This window comes from Guillardia theta (assembly GCF_000315625.1).
Source record: "Guillardia theta CCMP2712 unplaced genomic scaffold GUITHscaffold_81, whole genome shotgun sequence".
NCBI classification, from domain to species: domain Eukaryota; class Cryptophyceae; order Pyrenomonadales; family Geminigeraceae; genus Guillardia; species Guillardia theta.
The window spans coordinates 198,236-220,258 of record NW_005434593.1 but is presented as its reverse complement, the minus strand read 5'-3'; the positions used below and the strand labels follow the sequence as shown (position 1 = coordinate 220,258).

The following is a 22,023-nucleotide window of genomic DNA, read 5'->3' as shown; positions in this document are numbered from 1 at the left end:
TTTGTAGTGACCACAGCTTTAGCGATGTCATAATTTTACCTTTGTATCTTCTCCTATCGCATATCCATAAAATTTGCGACCTCCTGGAGTCTGCAGCACGAGTCAACTTCCTCCCTCCTCCCTCCCCACTCTTCCTCCTTATCCTCCTCACCAAGGTTGCGCGGAGAGCTCGGAGGGTTTTGTGGATCCTCGACTGGTCCTCCCCTCCTGACACAACGTTTCTCACTCTCACTGCCTGTTACTGTCCTGCGATCTTGTCCTCCCCTCTCTCTCCATCCATTCCTCCTTGCTTCCCCTTCCCATCCTCCTCTCCCTCCCTCTCTTCCTCACTGTAATCCCTTCTCCACCACCACCACCACCTCCTCCTCCTCCTCAACCTCCTCCACCTCTCCCTCTCCATCTCCCTCTCCTCTCCTCTCCCTCTCCCTCTCCCTCTCCCCCTTCCTCTCCTCCTCCCTCTCTCTCCTCACCTTGCAAGAAGAAGCATCCCAGCACGTCCATTCCCGCTGGAAGCAGCTGCTTGACATGCTCAGCCTCCTGCTCAGCCCCAGCTGGAGTCAGCAGGGAAAATTCTCAGCACACTCGGAAACCTTCTCGATCCACTGCTCCGAAAATGCTCCATCTTCCGGGATAGCAAAGCCCTTGAGAGAAGGTGAGAAGAGGGCTGGAGAGCAAGGGAGGGAGGGGGAGGGAGGGAGGAAGGGAAGGGAAGCAGAGGAAGGGAGGCAGGGAGAAGAGAGAGAGGGAAGGAGAGGAAGGGAGAGGGAGAGAGGGAGGGAGAGGGAAAGTAAGAGGGAAGGAGGAGAGGAAGTGAGGGAGAGAGGGAAGGAGAGGGAGGGAGGACATGGAGGTAAAAAGTCTCACTCACCGTCACAATGTCTTCTTCTGACAGACAAAAGCCCAAGAGAAGGCCTGGATGAGCCAGAAGACTCGTCATGCGCGAGGAGATGAAAAGAGAAGACAAGGAGAGCAGCAGGAGCAGCAGCAGGAGCGGGAGCGGGAGCGGGAGCAGCAGCAGGAGCAGGAGCAGCAGCAGGAGCGGGAGCAAGAGCAAGAGCAAGAGCAAGAGCAGGAGCAAGAGCAGGAGCAGGAGCAGGAGCAGGAGCAGGAGCAGGAGCAGGAGCAGGAGCAGGAGCAGGAGCAGGAGCAGGAGCAGGAGCAGCAGGAGCAGGAGCAGGAGCAGGAGCATGATCTCTACCAACCTGCAGGGGCGGAGGACGAGCGGAGCTCGTCGAGACAGGAGGCCTGCATGGTGGGACGAGGTCACGTGATATCACGTGACATATAAAGGAGGTATTGAGTAAATATTTCCCCGACTGGAGAATGCGGGGGAGAGGCAGGAGTTAGCGGGGAGAGACAGGAGGGAGCGTCGGTCAAGCAGAGGATACGAGAGGACGATGGCACGGGAGCGGGAGGGCAGGAGGGCAGGAGGGCAGGAGGGCAGGAGGGCAGGAGGGCAGGAGGAGAGGAGGAGAGGAGGAGAGGAGGAGAGGAGGAGAGGAGAGGAGGAGAGGAGGAGTCACTGGAAGCGATTTGATGTAGTGGAGAAGAGGATACAGGAGGAATGTCATACATAGGCAAGGTTTTATGCAAGCCCTACCTTCCTGCCTTGATCTCTTTGCTCTCCATTCTTTCCTTCAATCCTTCTTTCTTTATTGCTCTCTAATCGCCTCTTGTATCAGGGAAGGTCCCCACGTAAGCACAGATGCCCTCAAGGCTTCTCCTCTCACTCATCCTCTTGGGAAGCGTGCTTCCCGCAGACTCCTTCTGTCCTCCCTCCCTCCTCCCTTCCCCTCGGCGGTCCCTTGCCGTCAAAAACCCAGCTCCTCGACCTCGAACTCGCCGCTTAATCTCCCTGCATCCATTGGGGCTGCGAGGCAGCGCTGAGGAGACGACGAAGCTGCCGGGGGTGGGACGCGTGCTCTTCATCGAGACAGGGTTCGGAGCGGACCAGCATGGTCAGAACGCGACCAAGGCGGCTCAGAGGGCATGCCGCAACGCCATCGAGTTCAACTCGATCCCAAGCATTGCTGGGCTGATCCCGGGAGGGTACGCCGACATGGTCCTGCGTGTTACCCTGGCAGTTCCTCTTGGGTATGCGCTGACGTTGGACCTCGACAAGGTTCGAACGGTCTTCCCCTACGGCACCTGCCACTTCTCGGTGGTGGAGGGAGGAGCAGCGTTCAGCAGCGGGATTGCGCTCTCTGCCCTTGGCGACCTGAACGACGACATGATCATCGTCATCGCGCACGTTGTTGTAGGCGAGGGAGCAGCAGCTGCTGCTGCAGGAGCAGGAGGAGTAGACGCAGCGACTCTGGAGGAGCGAGACGTCATCTCCTACAAGCTCGCGAGCCGAGACGCCTACGATATGCTGGTAGATCGCGTGCGGGAGAGGATGAACTCCTCTCGGCAGACGTGGGTCGCCATCGCCGGCCCCCCGGGGAGCGGGAAAAGCTCACTGTCCAGCGCCCTGACCCAACGGTTCAAGGAGAGGAACGTCTCCTGCGCTCTGATCCCCATGGACGGCTATCACATCCCCAAGGCCATGCTTGACCCTGCGGCAGCCCCCAGACGAGGGGCTCCCTTCACCTTTGATGCCGATAGGCTCTGCCGTGACTTGCGGAGGATCCGGGAGGAACGGGAGGGGAAGGTGCCGGGGTTCGATCATGCCGTAGGAGACCCAGTTGAGGACCAGCTGGAGGTGAAGCAGACGGACAGGGTGGTGCTGGTGGAGGGGAACTACCTCCTGCTGGAGCAGGAGCCCTGGCGGGAGCTGAGAAGCCTCTTCGATGACACTTGGTTCATGGAGTGCGAGGACGAGGAGCTGAGAGCGAGGGTGGTGCAGAGGAACGCGCGCGCCTGGGGCTGGGATGAGGACAGGACGGCTGCTCGGGTCGACTCCAACGATATGGTCAATGCCCAGCTGGTGCAGGGCTGCCGGGACCGAGCAGAGCTGAAGCTCGTTTCTCCTCGCCTTCTCACACAGCGGAGCGACAAGGCGGCCGCGACTGAGGTGACGGCCGTTGTCGGCATGGAGCGTGTGCTGTTTGTGGAGACCGGCTTCGGAGCAGATCAGAAGGGAGTCGATGTTACCAAGGCGGCACTGAGAGCTTGTCGAAACGCGATAGAGTTCAACTCGGTGCCGTGCATACGAGAATTCGGCTATGATCGGATGCTAGTACGTGTCACGGTCGCCGTCCCAGAGCGTCTGCTGGAGGAGGTTGACGTCGAGGCAATCAAGCAGTCTTTCCCTCACGGCAGAGTTGAAGTGCAGGTCAAGGGAGGAGGAGGATACTTTGCCAGCGGGATTCGAGGAGAAGTAGGTCAGAGAAGGGTAGACACCATGCTTGTGGCTGTTGCTCATGTGCTGGTGGGCCTTGCGAGCTGACCGCAGTGACTCAGGTTGTAAGTATAATATCAGATCCAACAAATCCACATTCAGCCTCCTCCCTTCACTTCCTCCTTTCCCTCCAGCCTCTTCTCTCTTCCTCCCTATGTCACAATGAGCCTGTCTGTACCTGCAACATCCATCAGCTCCGACTGGCTGCAAGGACAGCACTTTACCTCTGAAGTTGAAGTTGCCCAACGATCTCTCTACCCCAGGTGAAAAGAATATGGAGTGATACGGCGACCCGTACCTGCCGCCTGTCAGGATTGTCTACTTCATCCAGCTGCAGCTCACCCAGTAAACATCTCCTTGCTCAAGCGCTCCCCCGCCGAGCTGCGCACAAGGAAAATCATCAGGTGACTTTACAACCGGCTGGGTCGCAGCTGGACCTGCTCTTCCTCCAGAACGAACAGCCGGGCGACGCGTCATGATGCGCAACTGTCTACTTGTCAAATGAGGTCTTCCCTCTATTCAAGCATGTACCCCAAGGGTCGTCGCCTTCTTCCCAGTATGCCAACTCCAGCCCACAAAAGACGCAGAGCACCTGCCAGAAAGGTCAGGAGCAGGCGGCGAAATGGCGTCCTGACCTTGTCAGGGCACTCGGAGTCAGGAGCGAACACGAAACCAGCCTGTGCCATCGCACTCTTCGACAACCTGATCCAACGTCACCCAACCCTGCGTCTCCACAGACTCAAGGAAAAACTCACTTCGGCACGTGCGAATGCGGCCAAGAATACAAGAATGAGTTTTCACGCCCCTCGACTGTACGAATCCCGTCCACTTGGTCCCCGAATTGCTGTTCTCAGCATCAAACACCCTGCTAGCTCTCAATCGGCTCAGACCTGTCTGACAATGGATGCTATGCTGTCTCTCGACGAGAAGGAAACATGAGGCGTGAGAATATCAGCCACGCTGCAAACCAAGTCAACCACTGCACACCATCGCACATGGTGAAGTCACCCGGGCGAGGTTTCTTGGATGCCCCCACGTGCTATCAACGGTCTGAATGCTGTGTGCACATGTTCACCTATCACCGAATAAGTTCTGAAATGCTGACAAGCTCCAAGTACCACGGTACTCCTCGTGGCAGATAGCAGCTCCATGTCTCGTTTCCGATCTAATATCATCACCTTGGATGGCAGACAGATCTTGTCTCGCGGCTAATGGAAAAATAATTCAGAGATGAAGGTGTCTAATATGTCAACGCACGTGCTCTGTATCGGCGAACTCCCATGCCAGGCTGTAGATTTTGCCGCGAGTACTCCTAGTCAGAAAGTAAGAAAGTGAACAATCATTCAGCATCATCATCATTGAAGGGACCCGACAATGCCGATACTCACATCCAACCCATAGCTCGAAGAGTTTGCAGGAGACTTCTCATGCTTTTGAAACAGCTCCGGAATGAAGACGGCAGGATCTGTGAATCCAGTCATCTACCCTCCTGCCTCTGCAGAGAAAGTTACCTCTCCTTGGCGGAGGTGGCTCGACGATGGCGTGGTTCAGCGCACTCTGCAGAGCCGTTACATGTGCTACAAAACAAGAGACAGTGATACTTGATACGAATTAAACTTGATCAGAAATTCCCCCATGAGTACTACAGTCCTCACAATTTCAACCTGCAAACTAGTGAGATTGAAAATAGCTCCCTATTCCAATCACATTTCTCAATATTCCATTGCTAACAATGCCCAACGAAACCCTTGAAAAAGGCCTTCCCTTTAGGATCGACGAGAAATCCCTCTGAAGAAATCAAACACTCAAACCATTTTGAAACCCAAGTGACCATTTACCGGTTGTCCCACATCATTCATGCGGATCCCGTCAACAAGTACAATCTTTCACTGGTGTCACTTCTATCCGACAGGATCTCACTTCAGCTCACCTTGTCACCAACTCTGATTTGATTTGACAGCGACGCCGCTCCCCCATTCTGAAGTTTGCGAACCACCAGCGAGCCATCATCCATCCTCTCAAGGTCCAGTCCAAGTCCGATTGGCCCCTCGCTCAGCCGTTCCTGCTCGGACATCAGAACAAAACATCTGCGACTCGAGCTGCCAGACCGGAAATGGCACGGGGGGTTGACGAAGAAGTCGGACGACATGCTCTTTCACCTCGCCGGACTGCTATCAAGTAAGATCCAGTCACCCCAGACAATCGGGTGAATCACATGTCTCTTGTGTCTCAAAGTAACTTCAATCGGTATCCCTTCAGGCCCAACGATTCGCCGCTTCACATCATCCACGGTCTCACCAACCACACTGCTCGACACGAGTGAACTCATGTTACAACAGGCTGCCATTTCAAGACCTGACTCCATCAACGCATAGGATAACGTCCTCGACTGCTACGTTGCAAGAGAACGCTGCTGGGCCACCGGGGATAACCTGATCAACGGTAAATTGAGAGCACACTTGCTAATACCTTGATACCTTGGTGACGAATAGCTCACCGTGTTCATTTGTATTGATATTGCATCCTATCCCACACTGATAAAGTGAATCAGCTCGTCAAACAACTGATCCATCGGATCCAACCTGTTTCGGACCAGAAGTGGGGGGGCTTGGAGCTTCTTGAAGTGGTAACATTTCTCTGGCACCTGTTTCCTTGTCTATTCACAGCACATTGTCCGCTGGCTCCCGGTTTCTAAACAAGGAAACAATCACTGACAGATTTCCCCACAACACTGTCGAAACATCTCTTTCTGTGCGCGTATGAAAGATCAAAGCAAGCATCCATGCCATGGCACGTGCACAAGAATAAGAACATAGTAAATATACAGTTTTTCGCCTCCTGACTCAAAATCAAACTCACTGTGAACAAGTCTCACAAACATGACTGGAGCATGCCTGACATGAGGTTTGTGCAATGGAATCTATTGCATCACTACCCTATGTCGTTATGCTACCTATGTCGGTATGCTACCTACTGTAGCCTCATGTACCACTATCATCTCTCCTTTTCCTGGCCGTCCTTGACTAACATCGCTCACTCCTGTCGCTCCCTCAGCTTCAAGGTAAGTCAACCATGCCTCCAAATACGCATCTCACAGCAACTTACTCAACCAAAAATCGAGATACAACATGTCATCATCTGCTCATCGTTCTCTCATCCACAGGGCCGTGCTGCGGTCTGCAAGCTGCTCATACACCTCTAGAACCATCGGTGACTGTCACAACCGAAGCGCGGCTACTACATGCGAACTGAGCAATGATCCTCATGTCACTATATTGTTCTCGGTCAAGCTAGAATATCAACTCAATAAATTATTCATTTCGTGGAGCTGATGCGGGTCCCCGCTCTTGTTGTCCCATCCCGCATCTAGCCGCAACTTTTCCTCTTCGCTCGTAAAACTTGCTCAGATTGCCTCTATCAAACTTCTTGTCTTGTTCAATTCATGCAACATGTCTGTTTCCTCTGGAAAATCTGACTGCTCCCGCTCCCATCTCTTCATCAACACCCCCACATCCTCTTTAGCCTCTTCCATCCCAGCCGCGATCGGCGCCAAAGTCCCTGCCAGCATTTTTTATGGTGGAAGCTCAAGAGTTTTATTCTTACAATTGAAATGATTAAAATAAATATTATAGGTAGTTGGTATCAGATACGGTCGAGCTGTAGGTGGATAGCCCCCTCGGTGTTTTAAACACAAAGTTTAAAAAGGAGTTTTATCTTATTTTGTCAGGGGTAGGTGGATTGGGTGGGTAGAGGTCCAAGTGGGGTGTTGTAATGCTACCGGGTCTATTAGAGTGAACCATTGAAAATCCCGGGGTACCCGTAGTGTATTGGGGGGTGGGGGGTTGTTTGAGATGCCATCGAGAGCTTTCTAGTTCAGTAGGCAACTTAAAACTAAGAAATATTTTTTTGTTCGTCGCATTACTGGATGACTACAACAAAATATTTATTAATAAATGTTTTTAGTTGTTCTTGAAAGGATTGTATTAAAGGAAACATTTTCGGAAAATATTTTTCAAGACGATTTCAACCATCTTTCTCCAAATTCAAATGATGTGACCAATTTCTTTCGTCATGATGTTCATGACTACCATTCCAATCCCAAACGCCGCTGATGAATCAAAAACACTCTAAAACATTTTTGAATTTTAAATTGTACCGATTCTTTATTATCAAATTATTACAAAGAGTGCTCCCGTTTGCTCCAATTCGTGTGAGACCCTACCCTTTCTCTCACTACTGACCGACCCTTTTCCCTTAACCGTACCACCCTACCCCCTGGTACTGACACTGAAACCCCAACGCTCTCTTCCGCCTGGTACAGGATACCCTTCACATTCCATATGTCCAGTACTCCATGACCCCACCCACCAGTAGTGTCGGTCCTTTTGTACAATAATAGTAGCCCCGTTTGGAGGACCCACCCCCTTCCATGCCAGTAGTAAATTGAAAACTTTCTCCAAGAGCCGTGGCCTACGAGGGGAAAAAAAAGCGGGAATATTCATATTTCAAATAAAAACGAAATACTCAACTTCTCAATACTTCAAATATTCCACAACAATTTCAAGAAGTAATGCAATTTAGGTTGACTCAGGCTTGAAATTCCCAAACCCCCAAAAAATCTTCCTGTACGGGTCCTTTTGGCTGGTTTCTGTTCTAGGGGGGTGATAAAGCCACATGCTCCTTGGGCTTGAACGGCCGTGACGGTCATCCAGGCCGCCCGGTACACACTACTCTCAGTGAGTCGGTATAAGGCCGTGCCAGGCCGTGCCTGCCTCAGTCCGACCAACCGTTGGGCCCGGGCGCCCGGGCCGGGCCACCCGGCCGGCAGAGTCTCACAGCCGCCGAGTCCTGCCGCTGCCCGCCTGGCCAACGCGGCGGCCTGCAGCTGAGTCCGACCGTCATGCCCGGACCCGTGGCCGCACAGTGACACGCCGGTAACTGAGCCGGGACCGTCCGACTGCACTGACTGCAAAAACACTGTACTACTCACGTACGGTCACTGCTCCGAAGGCTAGAGCGCTGACTGAGTAGTCCAGTGACTCGTTCGGATGACCCAGTGGTGCCCGAGAGAGCCTCCTCATTACTAAGTACTGAGTACGGGTCACCCGGTGGTTCTCACTGGAGGCTGTTAAGAATGAAGAAGAGCACAAGCTTGCGAGACAAGGACTCCGGACTCCCGCCGCTGTCTAGCCCTGGAGTCCTTCCGAAGTTCCCTCCGAGGCTCAGCCTAAGAGGATCAGCCTGTTGTTCAGTGAGATGGGTCTGTTGTGTCCTCATGCTACATGCCACGAGTGATCTAGCATCGCTAGTAAACTAGATATCACTGCACTACACCCTTGTGTGTGATCGTCGGATCCAGCGGAGGTGCCTTGCTTGCATACGGTAGTACATCGGCACGTGATCAGCCTGGGAGGTTCCCAGCAATCGCTTCTTTTGCTCATGATATCTCTCTTTTCATATACATCAAGTTTGAAATTATACTTCTTCATCGTTGTCGTTTCAAGGGTAATGTACATCAAAGTACAACAGTCCGGCTTCCTTCCTCCGTATTTTCATCCTCCTTGTCCTTCGCTTTTGACTGCAGCAATTCTGTTCAGCCCTGTGTTCCACGAGTTTGAGAGCTCTGTAGCAGGAGCTCAGCTCATCATGCCCCACGAGATGCTTCTGTTGTACAGCCTCCTCGCCGTTGACTCATACCCGCTCGAGTAGGTCTCTGTCCAGCTTCCGTCTGCCTCTAGAGATGACTGAAGAAGCCTCTTTCCAAAGTGTTTCTTGGGGCTACTGCCTTTATCAACATTAGACTTGAAGTACATACGAGGAAGAAGAGTGCAGGAGCCGTCCTTGGCCATTATTGTTGCTTGCTGAAGCTCAATGCAGTCTTGTAGAAGTGAACAACAAAAATCTAAAGAAGAAGTGTGATGCGGTCTTGTAGAGGTGGACAGCTAACTGTAAGTTGGATGGCGATCGTTGATTTCGATTGCAGGGGACTGAGAAGGAGAGGGGAATTGGAGACGCTGACTGTGGAGAACGGGCTTTTAAGGTAAGGAGGGGAGAATACGACCAGGGAAACAGATTTTTATCTTGTCATCTGGTTGGAGGGTGGCCGGGTGTTGTAACGGTCAAAAGGTGGGGTAGGGGTAGTGTCAGCAAAGCCGATTCGGATCGCTTTCAGTAGCAACCGGGCACTGGCAGGCACAGAAAATTTTCCTCCTACTGATTTTTCACTTAACTTTGAGTAAAAATCAGGCCGGGAAGTCGAGTCTCTGGCTCTTTACTACTCGAGTCAGTAGTGTGTGGTGATTGAAACTTCCGGTCACCGTCTCGTTACGCCGGCTCGGATTCGTTGAATCCTCCGATTCCTGATCCGCCGCAGCCTGCGGCCGCTGACTCCGAGGAGACTGGTCAGTGACGGCGGAAACGCGGCCCGGCCCGGCCGGGGCGGCCGGCGGGGCGGTCGGTCCGCGGCCGCGGGCGCCGCCGGCTGTACGGTGACTGGCCGCTGAGTCACGGCGGCCCGGCCGCTCAGCACTCCGAGGCTTAGTGCCCGGCCTGAGCCATCCCCGGCCGGGGCCGCCAGGAGGACCCGGCCCTCCGCCGATCATCCATGGCAGGCTCCGAGGCTCTGCCGGGGCAAGTTCACCGGGCCCGGCGGGCCACCGTCGGTCTTCCCAGCGGCCGCCCTTACAAAACCGTGTTCCGAAATGATCAAGGAATAGTACGGTACCGGAAGTAGAACTGACCGGCATCCAAATTTAGAACCCGGTTTCATGAACAGTTGGAGCGAAACAATCGTCAGCAAGAAGATTATCCTGGCAGAGACGGCCGCCTGCCAGGCTCGGAACTCAGTTCAACGGTTACGGTTAGCACGGTCCGTTGTGATCGGACCGGGACCGCGGGCCGCCGGTCAGCCCATTGCCTCATCATATGACGCCGCTGAACGTCCGTCAACTGATTTTGCATCGGCGGATTCCGGAGTCACCAGTGCGCGGCCTGAGTCTCAGTGACAGTGAGAGGCTCCGGGAGTCCCGAAGTTACTGCCGCCGCACTGCTGTCGGCCCGGCGGCCCGGGCCGAACTTGTTGAGGTTGGCAGTCGGACCGTCCGGCGTCAACGGGCCGCCTCCTACAAGGCTGCGCTATGGAGCGACTTGGCATGCAGCGCCTGAGGGCGCAGGCGGAGGCGACGCTGCAGGGCAAGGGACGCGCGATGCTGATCATGAGAGCAGACGGTGGCGGAGAGCATGAGAAGACAGCGGAAGAAGAGCGAGACGGCGGGAGTGATGAGGTAGAGCACATGGAGGAGGAAACACACGATGTTGTACAGCGGTTAAGAGAGTTTGCGGAGTTGGAGATGTTGGGAAAGGCGGACAAGAATCACTATAAAGGTGCTTCCGACGTTCACACGTTTGGCAAGATAGACAGATCCAGGTGAGCTAGATGGTTGGAACATCCTCTCTATCTTGAGCTGTGAGAGAGGCTTGCTGGTGGAGTGCTCATAGTGACAATGCAGGTTTGAAGCAAAGAAGCGAAAGATTGCAGCAAGATATGAAGCGAGCAAGAAGCTAGAGGAGGTCAAAGAGCAAGAAGCCTCCATGGCTGGTGGCCAGTGGATTGACCAGAATTGGGTATCAAACTTGGCCTTGAGGGAAATGGGGGACGGCCTTGTGTTGAAAGACTGGTTGAAAGAAGTAGCCATATACCTTGTGCTTGTTTTTGCCTTCACGTACTCGCTGTACTCTGGGAGGAACAATCGCGAAAAGATCGAAATGAAAAGCATCTTCGTCGATTTTGTTCAGAGGTCCTTGCAAAACGTCAGGTGTCTTGACTCTTTGCCATATTCTGTGTGTCCTTCCTTTGACATGATATGTTTGTTCTCAGCTCGTCAGACGACATCACCAAGTTTCTACGAAACTTTGGCAGTCAGACAGCATGTCCCTCATGCATGGCTTTCTGGACGAATTACACAATGCCGGGGACTGATGGAATGATCCTTGGAAATGCCTTGACAGGAAGAATTGAAATCATTCAAAACCGCATCTCTGAAGGAAAATGCTCCAAGATCCATGCAAACTTGGTCAAGCAGGGCCTCATCGCAGATGGAGCATGCTATCCTCCTTGGAACCCGGAGGCAGAAGCTCAGACTTTTACGATAGCCAACGACGTCGCGCCGACCCAGGCTGGATCCCTTCCCTTCTTCAAGTACCGGTCTTCTGCTCTTGCTGGCTTCACAGGCGTCAGCGGCACATATCCAGCGAGTGGGTTCGTGGCGAGTTTCACTTCAGCCGACGCTGCCGCCACTATCGAGTCCCTCATCGCAAACCAGTGGGTCGACGCCAAGACAAGATTCGTCCTTGTGGCGTTTGCAGTCTACAATCTTGAGATGCAATTCTTCGTCTTGTCAGATGTGGCGTTTGAGCTGCTTTCCAACGGAGCAACCATCATACATCAGTCCTCAGACACCATAGTACCCAGTCGGTACGACATGGGATCTTTCAGCGGGCTGATAAGGATTGCCATGCTCGCCCTTGTATTCTTGATGGTGATCTATTACGCATTTGAAGAGCTCGATAGCTGCAGGAGAAATGGGCTGAAGAAATATCGAACACCAGGATGGGGTTACGTCGAGCTTACCAATATCTTGCTGTTCGTGCTCTTTGGGTTCTTGAAGCTGGCGAATTACATCTCCTATCAAATCATGATCTACCAGAAGTCAGACTACAACTCGTTGCTATCGAGGTTGCGATCTCTTGCGAAGAGTTATTTCATCGAAGACCAGGTTGCTGGGCTGATTGCATTCTTGCTCTGGTTCAAGCTGCTAAAGTACATCTGCATCCACAAGAACCTGCTCCTGTACACCAAGGCTCTAGAGCACGGCTTCTTCGAGTTTGTTTCCCTCGGCGCCATCTTCTGCCCCCTCTGGTTTGGCTATGGGATCATGGGATACATGCTCTTCGGCGAGACCTCGGAGCAATTTTCTTCCATCACCCGATCTTGTCAATCCTTGATCCTTGGCATGTACGGCCATCTGGACTTCATCAAGCTGCAGGAGGAGATTGGGGACGCAGGCATCGCCTTCACCATGATCTGGATCTTCATGAGCACCTCAACCTTCTTCAACGTCACGGTAGCGTTCATGATTGAGGCTCTGAATGTCGTGTCCTCCGACGAGGCGACGCTGAGGACACAGACTGTGCTGGACAAGGTCCGTGAGCTGATCGAGAGGAGGAATGCGGAGTTGAAGGAGTTCAGGAAGAGCGCTTCGAAGCAGCACAGGAAGAAGGCTCGCAAGTCTGCTGGGAAGAGATCATGCTTTCCATGCTGCTCCAGTGCTCAGGTAGCCGACGAGGAGGACGAGGAGGTGCAGGAGGTGGAGGTGGAGGGAGAGGCGGAGCGAAATGAGGAGCTGGAAGAAATCGAGAGGGAGCCGAAGCGCAGGCAGAGCAGCATCGTGGAAGAGAATTGGAACCCATGGACCCCACCGGAGTGAAACCCGATTGCTCCTTTTCCTCCTTTGCTTTTCCATCTGTTGCGATCATTTTGTACAGTATGATGTAAATGAACACGAAAGAAAATGCCGATCTCCTTCCTACCTTGCTCAGTTAAGTATACGTTCGAATGCAGGAAGCACGATAATGCAGCAACGACGCCGCCTTACAGGAAGGATGATGGTGTGTGCTACATCACATCATGTCTTAGAATCATTCTAGGCATAGTTGTACAATACTTCTACACATCTTTCACTTGTAATCACAATAGATAACCTTTCATTTGTACAGATGAACATGGCCTTTCTTCACCCCAATTCTTTGGTATTTCACTTGCATGTATTGACATTACAGTGGACATCGCCTACACACACTGAGCTCTTCTGCAACGCACATTCATGTATTACACTAGCAACTACACCAAAACATCTCTACACTTTTCGTCCTCGCCCGCTCTTCCTAAGCAAGTCCACCACCGTCATCCACGACAAATGGCTAAACCTTGACGTCGCGTCCGATTCTCCTCTTGCGTCCTTGTACACGTCCATCAGAAAGTTTTCACACTGATCATACATAAACCCTGCTTCGTCTACCCCGTCCGGTTGCTCCACATACACCCCCAGTGCTCTGGCTTCTATTTCTATTTCCCTCACAAGGTACCGCAAGTCACTGAATCTCTTCTTTTGATCTTTGGTGTAGAAATGGCGAGGCTTCAAGGTTTTGTAAGCAGGATATCCTTTCTCCCTGTTTCCGAAATGCCATTGTGTGAAAATCGCTCTTGTATTCGCCTTCACCCATTCGAAACTGGTGGGAATTAAGCTGCTCTCGTCCCCTTGCACTGTGTTGTCATTCACTGTTTGCCTGTTTCCGTCATCAACCTCGCCGCCATCGCTGTCTTCAGCATCTTCCATCCCATCCTCCATCTCCCGATCCTCCGTCACTCTGCACCGAGCCCCTTCCCGTGTCGAAGTTCTATTCCTTACGCCTGATCTCCTGCGCACACCCATACTCTCCTGTGAAAGACTTACCGCTCTCTGAATATGTTTCATGCCTTCTTCCAACTTCTTCATAGAGCATTTCACCTCTTCAATTGTATTCTGTATCCCTACCAGGCACTGCTGCATTCCTTGCATCTTCGCATTCATTTCCTCTCTCCATTCGCCATCTCTTTCCCTTGTTTTCGTCACGAAATCATACATTCTCCATACTACCTCAATCAAATGCTTCAGGGTATCCTCCGCTGCTGCCTTCACGCCTGCATCCGTATCTGTTCCTCCATGCTCCAACAAATCGGCTAGCGGAGGATTCTCTTCAATCGATCGAAAGATTGAATCAGCTGAAGTGCGGAAGCAGGTTGCAAGTTTCTCCTCTATTGTTGCATTTGTTTTTGTCAAGTGATTGATAGACCCTCTCATCTCGGCAATGTTCAGGTTCATGCCGTCTACGGCCCCTTTCATTTCCTCCATTGATCGGATTGTCATGACATGAGGAGGCAAACCAGTGGGTTTTCTGCCGTTCACGTCCATTGAAATGTATCGGCTCAACAATGGTAGAAATTCATGATATGAAAAGAGCTCTGTATCGAATAGAGGATGATTTCCTGGCATGTTCCTTCTCAACCAATCCTGGTGGTAAACCACCGCCGCAATAGCCTGCTCTGCAACATACTTCTTCTTCGCATCCAGGTTGGGGAAAAGTTGATCTATGACTCTGTCTACTTGCATTCTGCTTTCCCTGCTTTCACATTTGAAGAATGGTGGCAAGATGCCGAAGTCTGCATGATTCATGGGGAGACCGCACACTGTCCGTCCAACGTAGCAGTCAGACGCTGCTTCATACTTCAGGTGCGTGTCGTAAATTGTCCCAAGCTTCCACTCTGCTCGAATGCTTATCGCTGCTAGGCTCGGGCAAGAAGTGCTCCCACTGGCACAGAAGGTCGACGCTCCTTTCCGAATAGAGTGACTCCCTGCACAAACGTCAACTCGATTCATCATGTCTTTTGGGATGAAGCGTGTTACCGATCTCGTTTGCATTCAAACCCTTCCCGTGAATTGCAGCAGCTACTTCCTCATCCTCAAGGAGAAGTCTGTTGCAGAATAGCTTTCGAAATCTGTCATTCTGGTTTGTACCTGATGCTCGTGATCAACAACACATGATGACCACAAGGCAACCTCACCTGGGAACAGACGCCCACCGCTTGCAGTATGATTAAATCCGTAACAGCAGAAGTAGACGCCTGTGATATGTCATGCCAATGTTCCCCCCCCCCCAACCGCTACTCACCCAGTGCTAGCAGAGGACATACTTCAGGTGAACACACGTTGCTATAGACATGCTTTGGATTCCGCGATTTCTGACCAGCCTGATCATTTTTCGAGTTAATTACGTAGAATCGCAAGGCATCCCCGAAAAATTCCATGTCATCGTACAACAGTGTGCATACGTTTCTGGATCTGGACATCAAATTCCATGCCAGAATCAGAAAGGTTCTGGCCCAAACATATTCTCTTTCTGGTTTCTGTAGCATAACCTTTGCCAATACTGAGTACAAATCGTATGACAACGGAACCTTGCCGGTTGTCACTGCTGCGTTTTGGTTGCAAGATTCAGAAAGATTCAATGTTCGCTTCAATCCTCTGAAGTCACTGCTCAATGTTTTCACCGCCTCCGTGCTCAGTGTAACCCCGTAATTCTTGAGCATGTGCATCAATCCTGACTTGTACGACGAGCATGTTTGGATTGTTAATCTGGGTTTTGTTGAACTTTATGGGTCACCCAGTCAAGAAACATGACTGGCGTGAATTTTTCAAAATAGATGGGATGAATTGTATTCTGTAATATTACGCTCTTGATGTAAGTTGTAGTTGGCATACTCTCCTCAGTCATCGCCGGCTCTGTCACCTCATCAGATCCGTTCAAGAATTTTTCATGTTTTTCACGCATGTTCGTTTTGAATTCATCTGTTATGAGAGCATAATACTCGTCATTCGCGTACAACCATTCTATGAAGCGTATCATGTAATTCATATACACCTCTCTAGTATTCTCCGACACACTGTTGTGCTGAATGCGTGCACGTGTACGTGCACGGTTGAATTCTTCAGAGTCCCGATCCTGCCGTTGCACACACAAAACAGCACGGCTGTATTGAGGACGCTTGCTACCTCGCTGCGCCATAGGCTGCTCCGGCGATGGATCGGCGAATGGATCTTCACGTTGCAAGACATCTCCGTCCTCTTCGACAGAGACAGCTGGAATGGCCTGTTCCCCTGCTACCACTGACCCCGTTGAAGGATGAACCTCTTCCATCACCTCATCCCCGGAGCCCCCCCGATCCTCTTCTGCCGTCACTTCAACTTCTTCCGTACTACGTGAGATGATCCCCTCCGCGCCAGGCATAGCTATGCTTCCGTTGTTCGCGCCGCAACCTGCCAACCCCACAGGTGCCGCTGAAAGGATGTTGCACCCCTACCCCCAAATGGGGTTCAAACTAGGGGTACTAGTGTGACGGGTGGGTTGAAAGTAAAGGTAAGTAAAGTATTGTACTGTGAAAGTAAGGGTAAGTAAAGTATTGTACTGTAAAGGTAAGGGTAAGTAAAATAATTGTAGGGTGTGATTGTTTTTTTCTTGATTTGACTAGGCAGTTGCGGTGGGGGATGGCGGTGGGAGAGCGAGAGGAATATATCAGCATGAGATTGTTGACAACTTGACGCCACCCAGGACGAGGACGAGGAGGACGAGGACGAGGAGGACGAGGACGAGGAGGACGAGGACGAGGAGGATTTTATACATGTTCAAAAGTGACGAAGGGAGGTTTTATGAACCACACAGGCGATGACGATGATGAACACGAAAAAGAAGTCTTGATTATGGAGCGCGGACCTTGTGAGATTGAATCTATCACGAGCAAAGGAACTTTGGTCTGAACCACCGCCAAGGGCGATGAAAGTCGTCGACCTTGCAAGCGATCATGTCTATTCTCGACTTGTCTCCGGAGCGATCTTCATGCTCATTCCTATCATGTTGACTCAGTTGTACATCCCAGGGTCCATGAACTTTGCAGAGGTTCCCAGCAAGAACAAAGTTCCAGCCTCACTGCAAGTGTTCAACATCCCTGCGGCGAACAGCATGGTGCTGGGCAAGGCGATGAAACAGCCCATCAAGGTCTATGTGCGCAACAACGTCTCTTACCCGATCAGCGGGCAAGCTCTGCAAGCGAGAGTCAGCAGCTGGAGCCCCGATCATTCCTTCGCTTTCTGTGCCGAATCCGCACACGTAGCGGGGACGATCGAGTCCCTCCGACACGCAGAGCTCTGCAAGTTTGAGCTGGAAGGAAACCTGGTGAGCACAGATGACGACGGGATCGGAACGTTTGCACTTCTTTCCTTCACGCGCGCGGTCCCAGGGATGGTGGTTGTTGAGATCTTCCTTGAATACTGTCCGGATGCTTCTTGCTCAGACCGTGTTTTCCTCAACACCTCTGTGTTGCTCTCTATGACTACCACGACCAACTTCCTGCGATCAATGAACTCTGCGCCGGACGTCCTGCTGTCCAACACACCCATGGCAAGTCAGCTGTCAGACAGCAGCATCCCGCAAGTGATGGTTGTTGACGGGAGCGGGAGACCAGTCTTCAACGCGACCGTTGTCATGTTTTCAATCTCGAATTTCACGAGGTACTTTGACAGGCTGAGTGATTCTACGATCGAGGTCTTTGGGACGGATCGAGCTCTGGCCGGGGACCTCAGCAAGTTTGTAGCGCTAGATAACGCCGTGGCTGTTTCAGACCAGCACGGGATCGCCAGGTTTGACCGGCTGACAGTCATCGCGTCAAACTGCAAGTCCTTCTCCCTTGCCTTCTCCTACCTCGGCAGGTTTGAAGTCTGGAATCGAGTCAGCCTTGTGTCCGGCCCACCCGACGCTGCATCGGTGAAGATGTTGATCACAGAAGCGTCTCTTGTAGAGGCTGAAGACAAGATCTCCCTGGGGGTCCTCGGATCTCCGACACAGTACGGACTGAGGGCCGTCCCGCGGGACGCTGAGCAAGATCAGCCGTGGAGTACAAGGGGGAAGAGTGTTGAAGGACAAGTCATGACCAATGTCTTCGTGAGGTTGATACCCCTGCTGCTGCTGCTCCTGCTCCTCCTGCTCCTCCTCCTGCTCCTCCTCCTCCTCCTCCTCCTCCTCCTCCTCCCTCTTCCTGCTCCTGCTCCTGCTCCTGCTCCTGCTCCTGCTCCTGCTCCTGCTCCTGCTCCTGCTCCTGCTCCTGCTCCTGCTCCTGCTCCTGCTCCTGCTCCTGCTCCTGCTTCTCCTCCTCCTCTTGCCTCTCCTCTTCCTCGTTTGCCAGCATCAGCTTCCCGTCGCGTCTCCTGGGCGTGAATGTTCCCTCGCTCCTCATTCATTTTCCTTTCCTCATCATTTGGTGTTGCTGATCTCTTTCCTTCGTCCATCTTCAATCCTCCTCTCCTCCTCCTTCCCTTCCTTCCTCTCCTCCTCCTCCTGCATTTCTTCTCGGTTTCTTCTCTCCGTTGCCTTCAGCACTTGATCGTTTCTCCGGCATCAGGGTGGGCAATCCTGTTCAAAGTCCAGTCAATCGCCGTCTCTATCCAAGAGCAGGCAAGAGGGTGATAGCGTATGCGTACCCTTTCTACTCGGCCGACAATGAACGGGTGAGATAAGAAAGCGGCAGAGCTTATAAACTTGTTGTTTGTGATTGTAGTTTGTGATTGTTGTCTGTCTTTGTTGTTTGTCTTTGTACATTTTTCATTTGCGATCTACATGTAGTTTGATACCTTGCGTTGATCTGGGAGAGTTTGCATGCTCATGGTTGTGAACAAGATCATTGTTTGTACAAATACGACTTTCATGTTCGTCATTTCTTGTGACTGCAAATTTTCCATTTTACAGGAGGTTTACAGTGTCCTTGGAAGTGTGAATGGAAAAGTTGCTATGATGGAGACTAGGAAATGGCGGAGATTCAAGGAGCTTGTCAACCCCATCAGCGAGCCCAGCGACAAGGATGGTGTAGCAAGATTTACCAACATGAAGTTGAGCCAGGAGGTGATGACATGATGTGTTGTTGGTTGGAAAGCTGACGCTGGACGATTATGATTTCCCTTCCCTGATTCCCTTTGAATCCTACAACTTTCTGTTCTCTTCCTCATATCTTTCCTGCTCCTGCTCCTGCTCCATTCTCTCGATTGATCCACTTTTTCAACTGTCTTTTCCTTCCATCTTTTCTGTGTTGCAGGGAATCCCCGGGGTCTATCAGATCAGATTCTTTACAGATGGCCAACAGGACCCTGAAGTTTTGCTGTGGCAGGTGAGAAATACAACAAAACATGTTCAATCATGCACTTTCGTTGTATCTCGTTGACAAGTTGTTGTCAGACAACGACGTCGGTTGTCAAGATTGAAATGAACGTGTCCAAAGAGATCTACGAGCAGGAGAAGCTTCAAAGCACATTTGGATGTATCGCGTACGACGGGATTTTGGTATTGAGATGCATTACTCTAGATTGTGCATGACTTGCTGTTCTCAAAACCATTTTGTCTCCTGTGTTGTCTTATTGACACAATACATGTCTTTACGATCATGTTACAGTTGTCGAACTCTCCTTCTGAATACTTTGTTTTCCCAGGGTTGCGTGAAGAAGGGTCTAGTTCCTATTCAGGCCGGAAACCCTCTCTGCACCCAGCAAGATAATCAGATACAGGTTTCAAAATGACTGAATGGACATGATGATGGAGATGATGATGATGATGATGATGATATTGGTGGAGATGATGATGATGATGATGATGATGACGGCGATTAAGACAGTTGTACTCATTTCTGTTTCCAGTGGATGAAGGATCTTGGTCTGGTGAAGATCCAAGCACAAACGCCATATATCCGTCAAATGGCAGGTAAATCTTTGATATTGAAGACCCTCGGTTATCATAATGATTGTTGGACAGATTTCGGTGCAAACTTTCAAACAAATGGACAATTTCCCTGCCGAGCAATCAGTCCGATTGCAGGTGGTATGAATGTTCTTTGTTTGTCCCTTACACATCAACACCACACTCTCACTCTTTTCAACAACATGAAACACGCATCATCCTGCAAGAGGAGATGAATACACACACCACTGTCCTTCAATGAGCAAAGTATCACAAGCTTGTCTTGATCTAAACAACATACAAGACAAACACCATATCATACCACCTCATCAAAGGACTCATTTTTCATCAGATCCAACAAGGGGGACCTTTCTTGTGCGGGTGGTGGACGGGGACGGAAAAGGCGTTGAAGGAAAAGATGTTTACCTCTGGGTAAAACCGGACAAGGGGAAAGAAACAAACGAGATTGCTCTGTTTGATCCTGGCAATGAGCGGGTAGGGGCAAGGAGTCAGCTGCTGGAGGTCGGAGGAGGGTTGTATCTCTACACAGAAAACACCTCCTCCTCCTCAGGATTTCTGTGGGTCCAGAACGAAATTTTCTTCTCTGATGGAAGCCTGTGCGATAACTGTTCGAATGCTCCCTTTGAGTACACGTTCACTGTTGATGGCATCAGAAGTTCATCCGCGTTACAGGTGAGGGAGATGATGATGATGATGATAATGATGATGATGATGATGATGATGATGATGGAGATGATGATGGAGATGATGATGATGATGGAGATGATGATGATGACGACGACGATGATGATGATGGAGATGATGATGGAGATGATGATGTAGATGATGATGATGAAAAGGATGATGATTCTGTTGCTGCTGAATCAGTCAAAGTTACAAATCTTGTTCTGTCAACTTTTTTGCCTTGACACGCATCCTTCTCAGTTCCGTCGAGCAGCTCTTTACAGCGGTCAAACCACGATCTCAACCTACAACAAGCTCTGCGGGGATTTGACCTCCTCCTCCTTCTTCGCCTCCCTGTCCTCCTCCTCCTCCTCCTCCTCCTCCCTCAACGAGACTGAGTATGTTCAGCTTATGTCTCCTCTCACTGCTGTTTGCGCATCCATCAAAGTGCAGCAGACTCTCTCAGCTCAGGTGTCTGCTGGGGCTAACGCGGGGACTGTGGTGGCTCAGGTGGTTCAGCCGTCGAACCAGGGGATTGCAGGAGTGGAGGTAAGGGGAGAAGGAGGAGGAGGAGTAGGAGGAGGAGCAAGAGGAAGAGTTGGTAGTTGTGGAGATGAATGAAGCAAAGGAGGAAGGGAAGGAGGAAGGGAAGGAGGAAGGAAAGGAGGAGGGAAAGGAGGAGGGGAAGGAGGAAGGGATGGAGGCAGAGTGAGAGGAGAGGGAATGAAGAGGCACACCGAGCTCTTGATCAAGGCAACTCGAAAGCAGGAGGCAGAAGAGGAGTGAAAACAGGAGGGAAGTTGCTGATCGAGAAAGGAGGGCAGGAGTAGCTTCTGACCCTCTATTCATTTTCTCACCTCTTAACTCCCTCCTCAGGTCTGCCTTGCCTGGGACGACGACCACCTCAAGGATCCGAACTCTCCTCTCCTCGCCGCCCTCAAGTCGCTGAACCCCCTCCGCTCCTCCTCCTCCTACGGGCCCTGCATCCTCAACTGCCTGCGAGCCAACCCCCTCCTCCTCCCTGCTCAGTGCGCCTCTACCTGCAAGTTCAGCCTCGTATCCCTCTCCTCCGGTCTCTGCAACCTTACCGACGCATCGGGTATCGTCAGGATCAGCAGCGTCTCCTTCCCCTTCCCCGCAGGCCTGCTACCATGGTACCTCTTCCTCCGCAACCCACTCGACGATCCTCTCTATCCTCCCAGGGCACCAGAGCTCCTCCGCTACCGCTGCTTGCTCGAGCGCCAGGGCCTCTCCCTCCCTTCCCCCTGCACCAGCGACAAGTTCTGGACTCTTGTGGAGGAGGAGACGCGGGTCAGGTTTGTGAACCAGTCCTTCCTAGCGAGCTCGCTCGAGCCGCCTACGATCCGTTATCCTCCTCCTCTTCCCCTCCTCGTGCGGCCGGGGGCGAGAGCGGAGCTGGACATGTACACGTACAGCATGAGCAGCGGGGCTGGAGTGGAGAACACAAAGACGATCGTGCGGTTTGTTGCCGTCCCCTCCCTCCTCCCTGGGAGCAGGAGGCCGAGCCTGGGAGACGGAGGAGGAGGAGGAGGAGGAGGAGGAGGAGCGGCGAGTGTATCTTTGGATCTTGCCCTTCTTATCTCCTCCAAGTTGAACTTCGTTTGCATTGG

General features: G+C 51.7%; 8 protein-coding genes across 8 annotated transcripts in view; 4 read left to right on the top strand and 4 right to left on the bottom strand.

The window, feature by feature from the left end:
- Positions 1–27: 27 nt before the first annotated feature.
- GUITHDRAFT_143977 (hypothetical protein) lies at positions 28–1,189 on the bottom strand (the record flags this gene model as incomplete). The annotated part of the gene is made up of 5 exons (XM_005825713.1): positions 28–90; positions 152–207; positions 471–537; positions 591–641; positions 869–1,189. 5 exons carry the CDS (start codon positions 1,187–1,189, stop codon positions 28–30), a joined length of 558 nt encoding a protein of 185 aa, XP_005825770.1.
- A 729-nt stretch (positions 1,190–1,918) lies between these two features.
- On the top strand, positions 1,919–2,263 carry GUITHDRAFT_43229 (hypothetical protein; the record flags this gene model as incomplete). Its single annotated transcript, XM_005825712.1, has 1 exon — positions 1,919–2,263. A coding segment is annotated over one exon (345 nt), but the record flags the coding sequence as incomplete, so codon positions are not given.
- A 144-nt stretch (positions 2,264–2,407) lies between these two features.
- GUITHDRAFT_52669 (hypothetical protein) lies at positions 2,408–2,962 on the top strand (the record flags this gene model as incomplete). The annotated part of the gene is made up of 1 exon (XM_005825711.1): positions 2,408–2,962. A coding segment is annotated over one exon (555 nt), but the record flags the coding sequence as incomplete, so codon positions are not given.
- A 437-nt stretch (positions 2,963–3,399) lies between these two features.
- On the bottom strand, positions 3,400–6,033 carry GUITHDRAFT_154626 (hypothetical protein). Its single transcript, XM_005825710.1, has 22 exons — positions 5,923–6,033; positions 5,818–5,874; positions 5,696–5,772; positions 5,556–5,646; positions 5,449–5,508; positions 5,271–5,402; positions 5,179–5,223; positions 5,048–5,128; positions 4,942–5,004; positions 4,852–4,897; positions 4,729–4,805; positions 4,598–4,652; positions 4,459–4,548; positions 4,349–4,415; positions 4,231–4,300; positions 4,096–4,184; positions 3,976–4,042; positions 3,872–3,932; positions 3,778–3,826; positions 3,683–3,721; positions 3,565–3,638; positions 3,400–3,518 (listed from the first exon to the last, which is right to left on the bottom strand). Exons 1-22 carry the CDS (start codon positions 5,971–5,973, stop codon positions 3,493–3,495), a joined length of 1,467 nt encoding a protein of 488 aa, XP_005825767.1. The 5' UTR covers positions 5,974–6,033; the 3' UTR covers positions 3,400–3,492.
- Positions 6,034–10,476: 4,443 nt separating this feature from the next.
- Positions 10,477–12,825, top strand: GUITHDRAFT_143974 (hypothetical protein; the record flags this gene model as incomplete). Its single annotated transcript, XM_005825709.1, has 4 exons — positions 10,477–10,623; positions 10,663–10,766; positions 10,849–11,154; positions 11,217–12,825. The coding sequence occupies 4 exons, from the start codon at positions 10,477–10,479 to the stop codon at positions 12,823–12,825; spliced, it is 2,166 nt and encodes a 721-aa protein (XP_005825766.1).
- Positions 12,826–13,464: 639 nt separating this feature from the next.
- GUITHDRAFT_48049 (hypothetical protein) lies at positions 13,465–14,487 on the bottom strand (the record flags this gene model as incomplete). Its single annotated transcript, XM_005825708.1, has 2 exons — positions 13,465–13,714; positions 14,111–14,487. Coding segments are annotated over 2 exons (627 nt in total), but the record flags the coding sequence as incomplete, so codon positions are not given.
- Positions 14,488–15,188: 701 nt separating this feature from the next.
- On the bottom strand, positions 15,189–15,566 carry GUITHDRAFT_52274 (hypothetical protein; the record flags this gene model as incomplete). The annotated part of the gene is made up of 1 exon (XM_005825707.1): positions 15,189–15,566. A coding segment is annotated over one exon (378 nt), but the record flags the coding sequence as incomplete, so codon positions are not given.
- A 1,199-nt stretch (positions 15,567–16,765) lies between these two features.
- GUITHDRAFT_115113 (hypothetical protein) overlaps positions 16,766–22,023 on the top strand; it is a gene marked incomplete at both ends in the record, with an annotated part of 7,519 nt that continues 2,261 nt past the window's right edge. Inside the window, 12 exons of the mRNA XM_005825706.1 lie at positions 16,766–17,934; positions 18,387–18,492; positions 18,731–18,883; positions 19,074–19,145; positions 19,214–19,318; positions 19,465–19,539; positions 19,669–19,732; positions 20,061–20,140; positions 20,297–20,401; positions 20,654–20,941; positions 21,269–21,491; positions 21,534–21,873. Of these exons, the coding sequence (XP_005825763.1) occupies positions 16,766–17,934; positions 18,387–18,492; positions 18,731–18,883; positions 19,074–19,145; positions 19,214–19,318; positions 19,465–19,539; positions 19,669–19,732; positions 20,061–20,140; positions 20,297–20,401; positions 20,654–20,941; positions 21,269–21,491; positions 21,534–21,873 (2,780 nt within the window). The remainder of the gene's footprint in view (positions 17,935–18,386; positions 18,493–18,730; positions 18,884–19,073; positions 19,146–19,213; positions 19,319–19,464; positions 19,540–19,668; positions 19,733–20,060; positions 20,141–20,296; positions 20,402–20,653; positions 20,942–21,268; positions 21,492–21,533; positions 21,874–22,023) is intronic.

What these genes read in the sequence shown, in the direction of transcription:
- GUITHDRAFT_154626 (XM_005825710.1), bottom strand. Translation starts at nt 5,973, where the DNA reads ATGTTACCACTTCAAGAAGCTCCAAGCCCCCCCACTTCTGGTCCGAAA. An exon ending in GCAATGGAATATTGAGAAAT is followed by an intron (nt 5,005 to 5,047) that starts GTGATTGGAATA and finishes ACTAGTTTGCAG; the next exon opens with GTTGAAATTGTGAGGACTGT. An exon ending in GCCACCTCCGCCAAGGAGAG is followed by an intron (nt 4,806 to 4,851) that starts GTAACTTTCTCT and finishes CTGGATTCACAG; the next exon opens with ATCCTGCCGTCTTCATTCCG.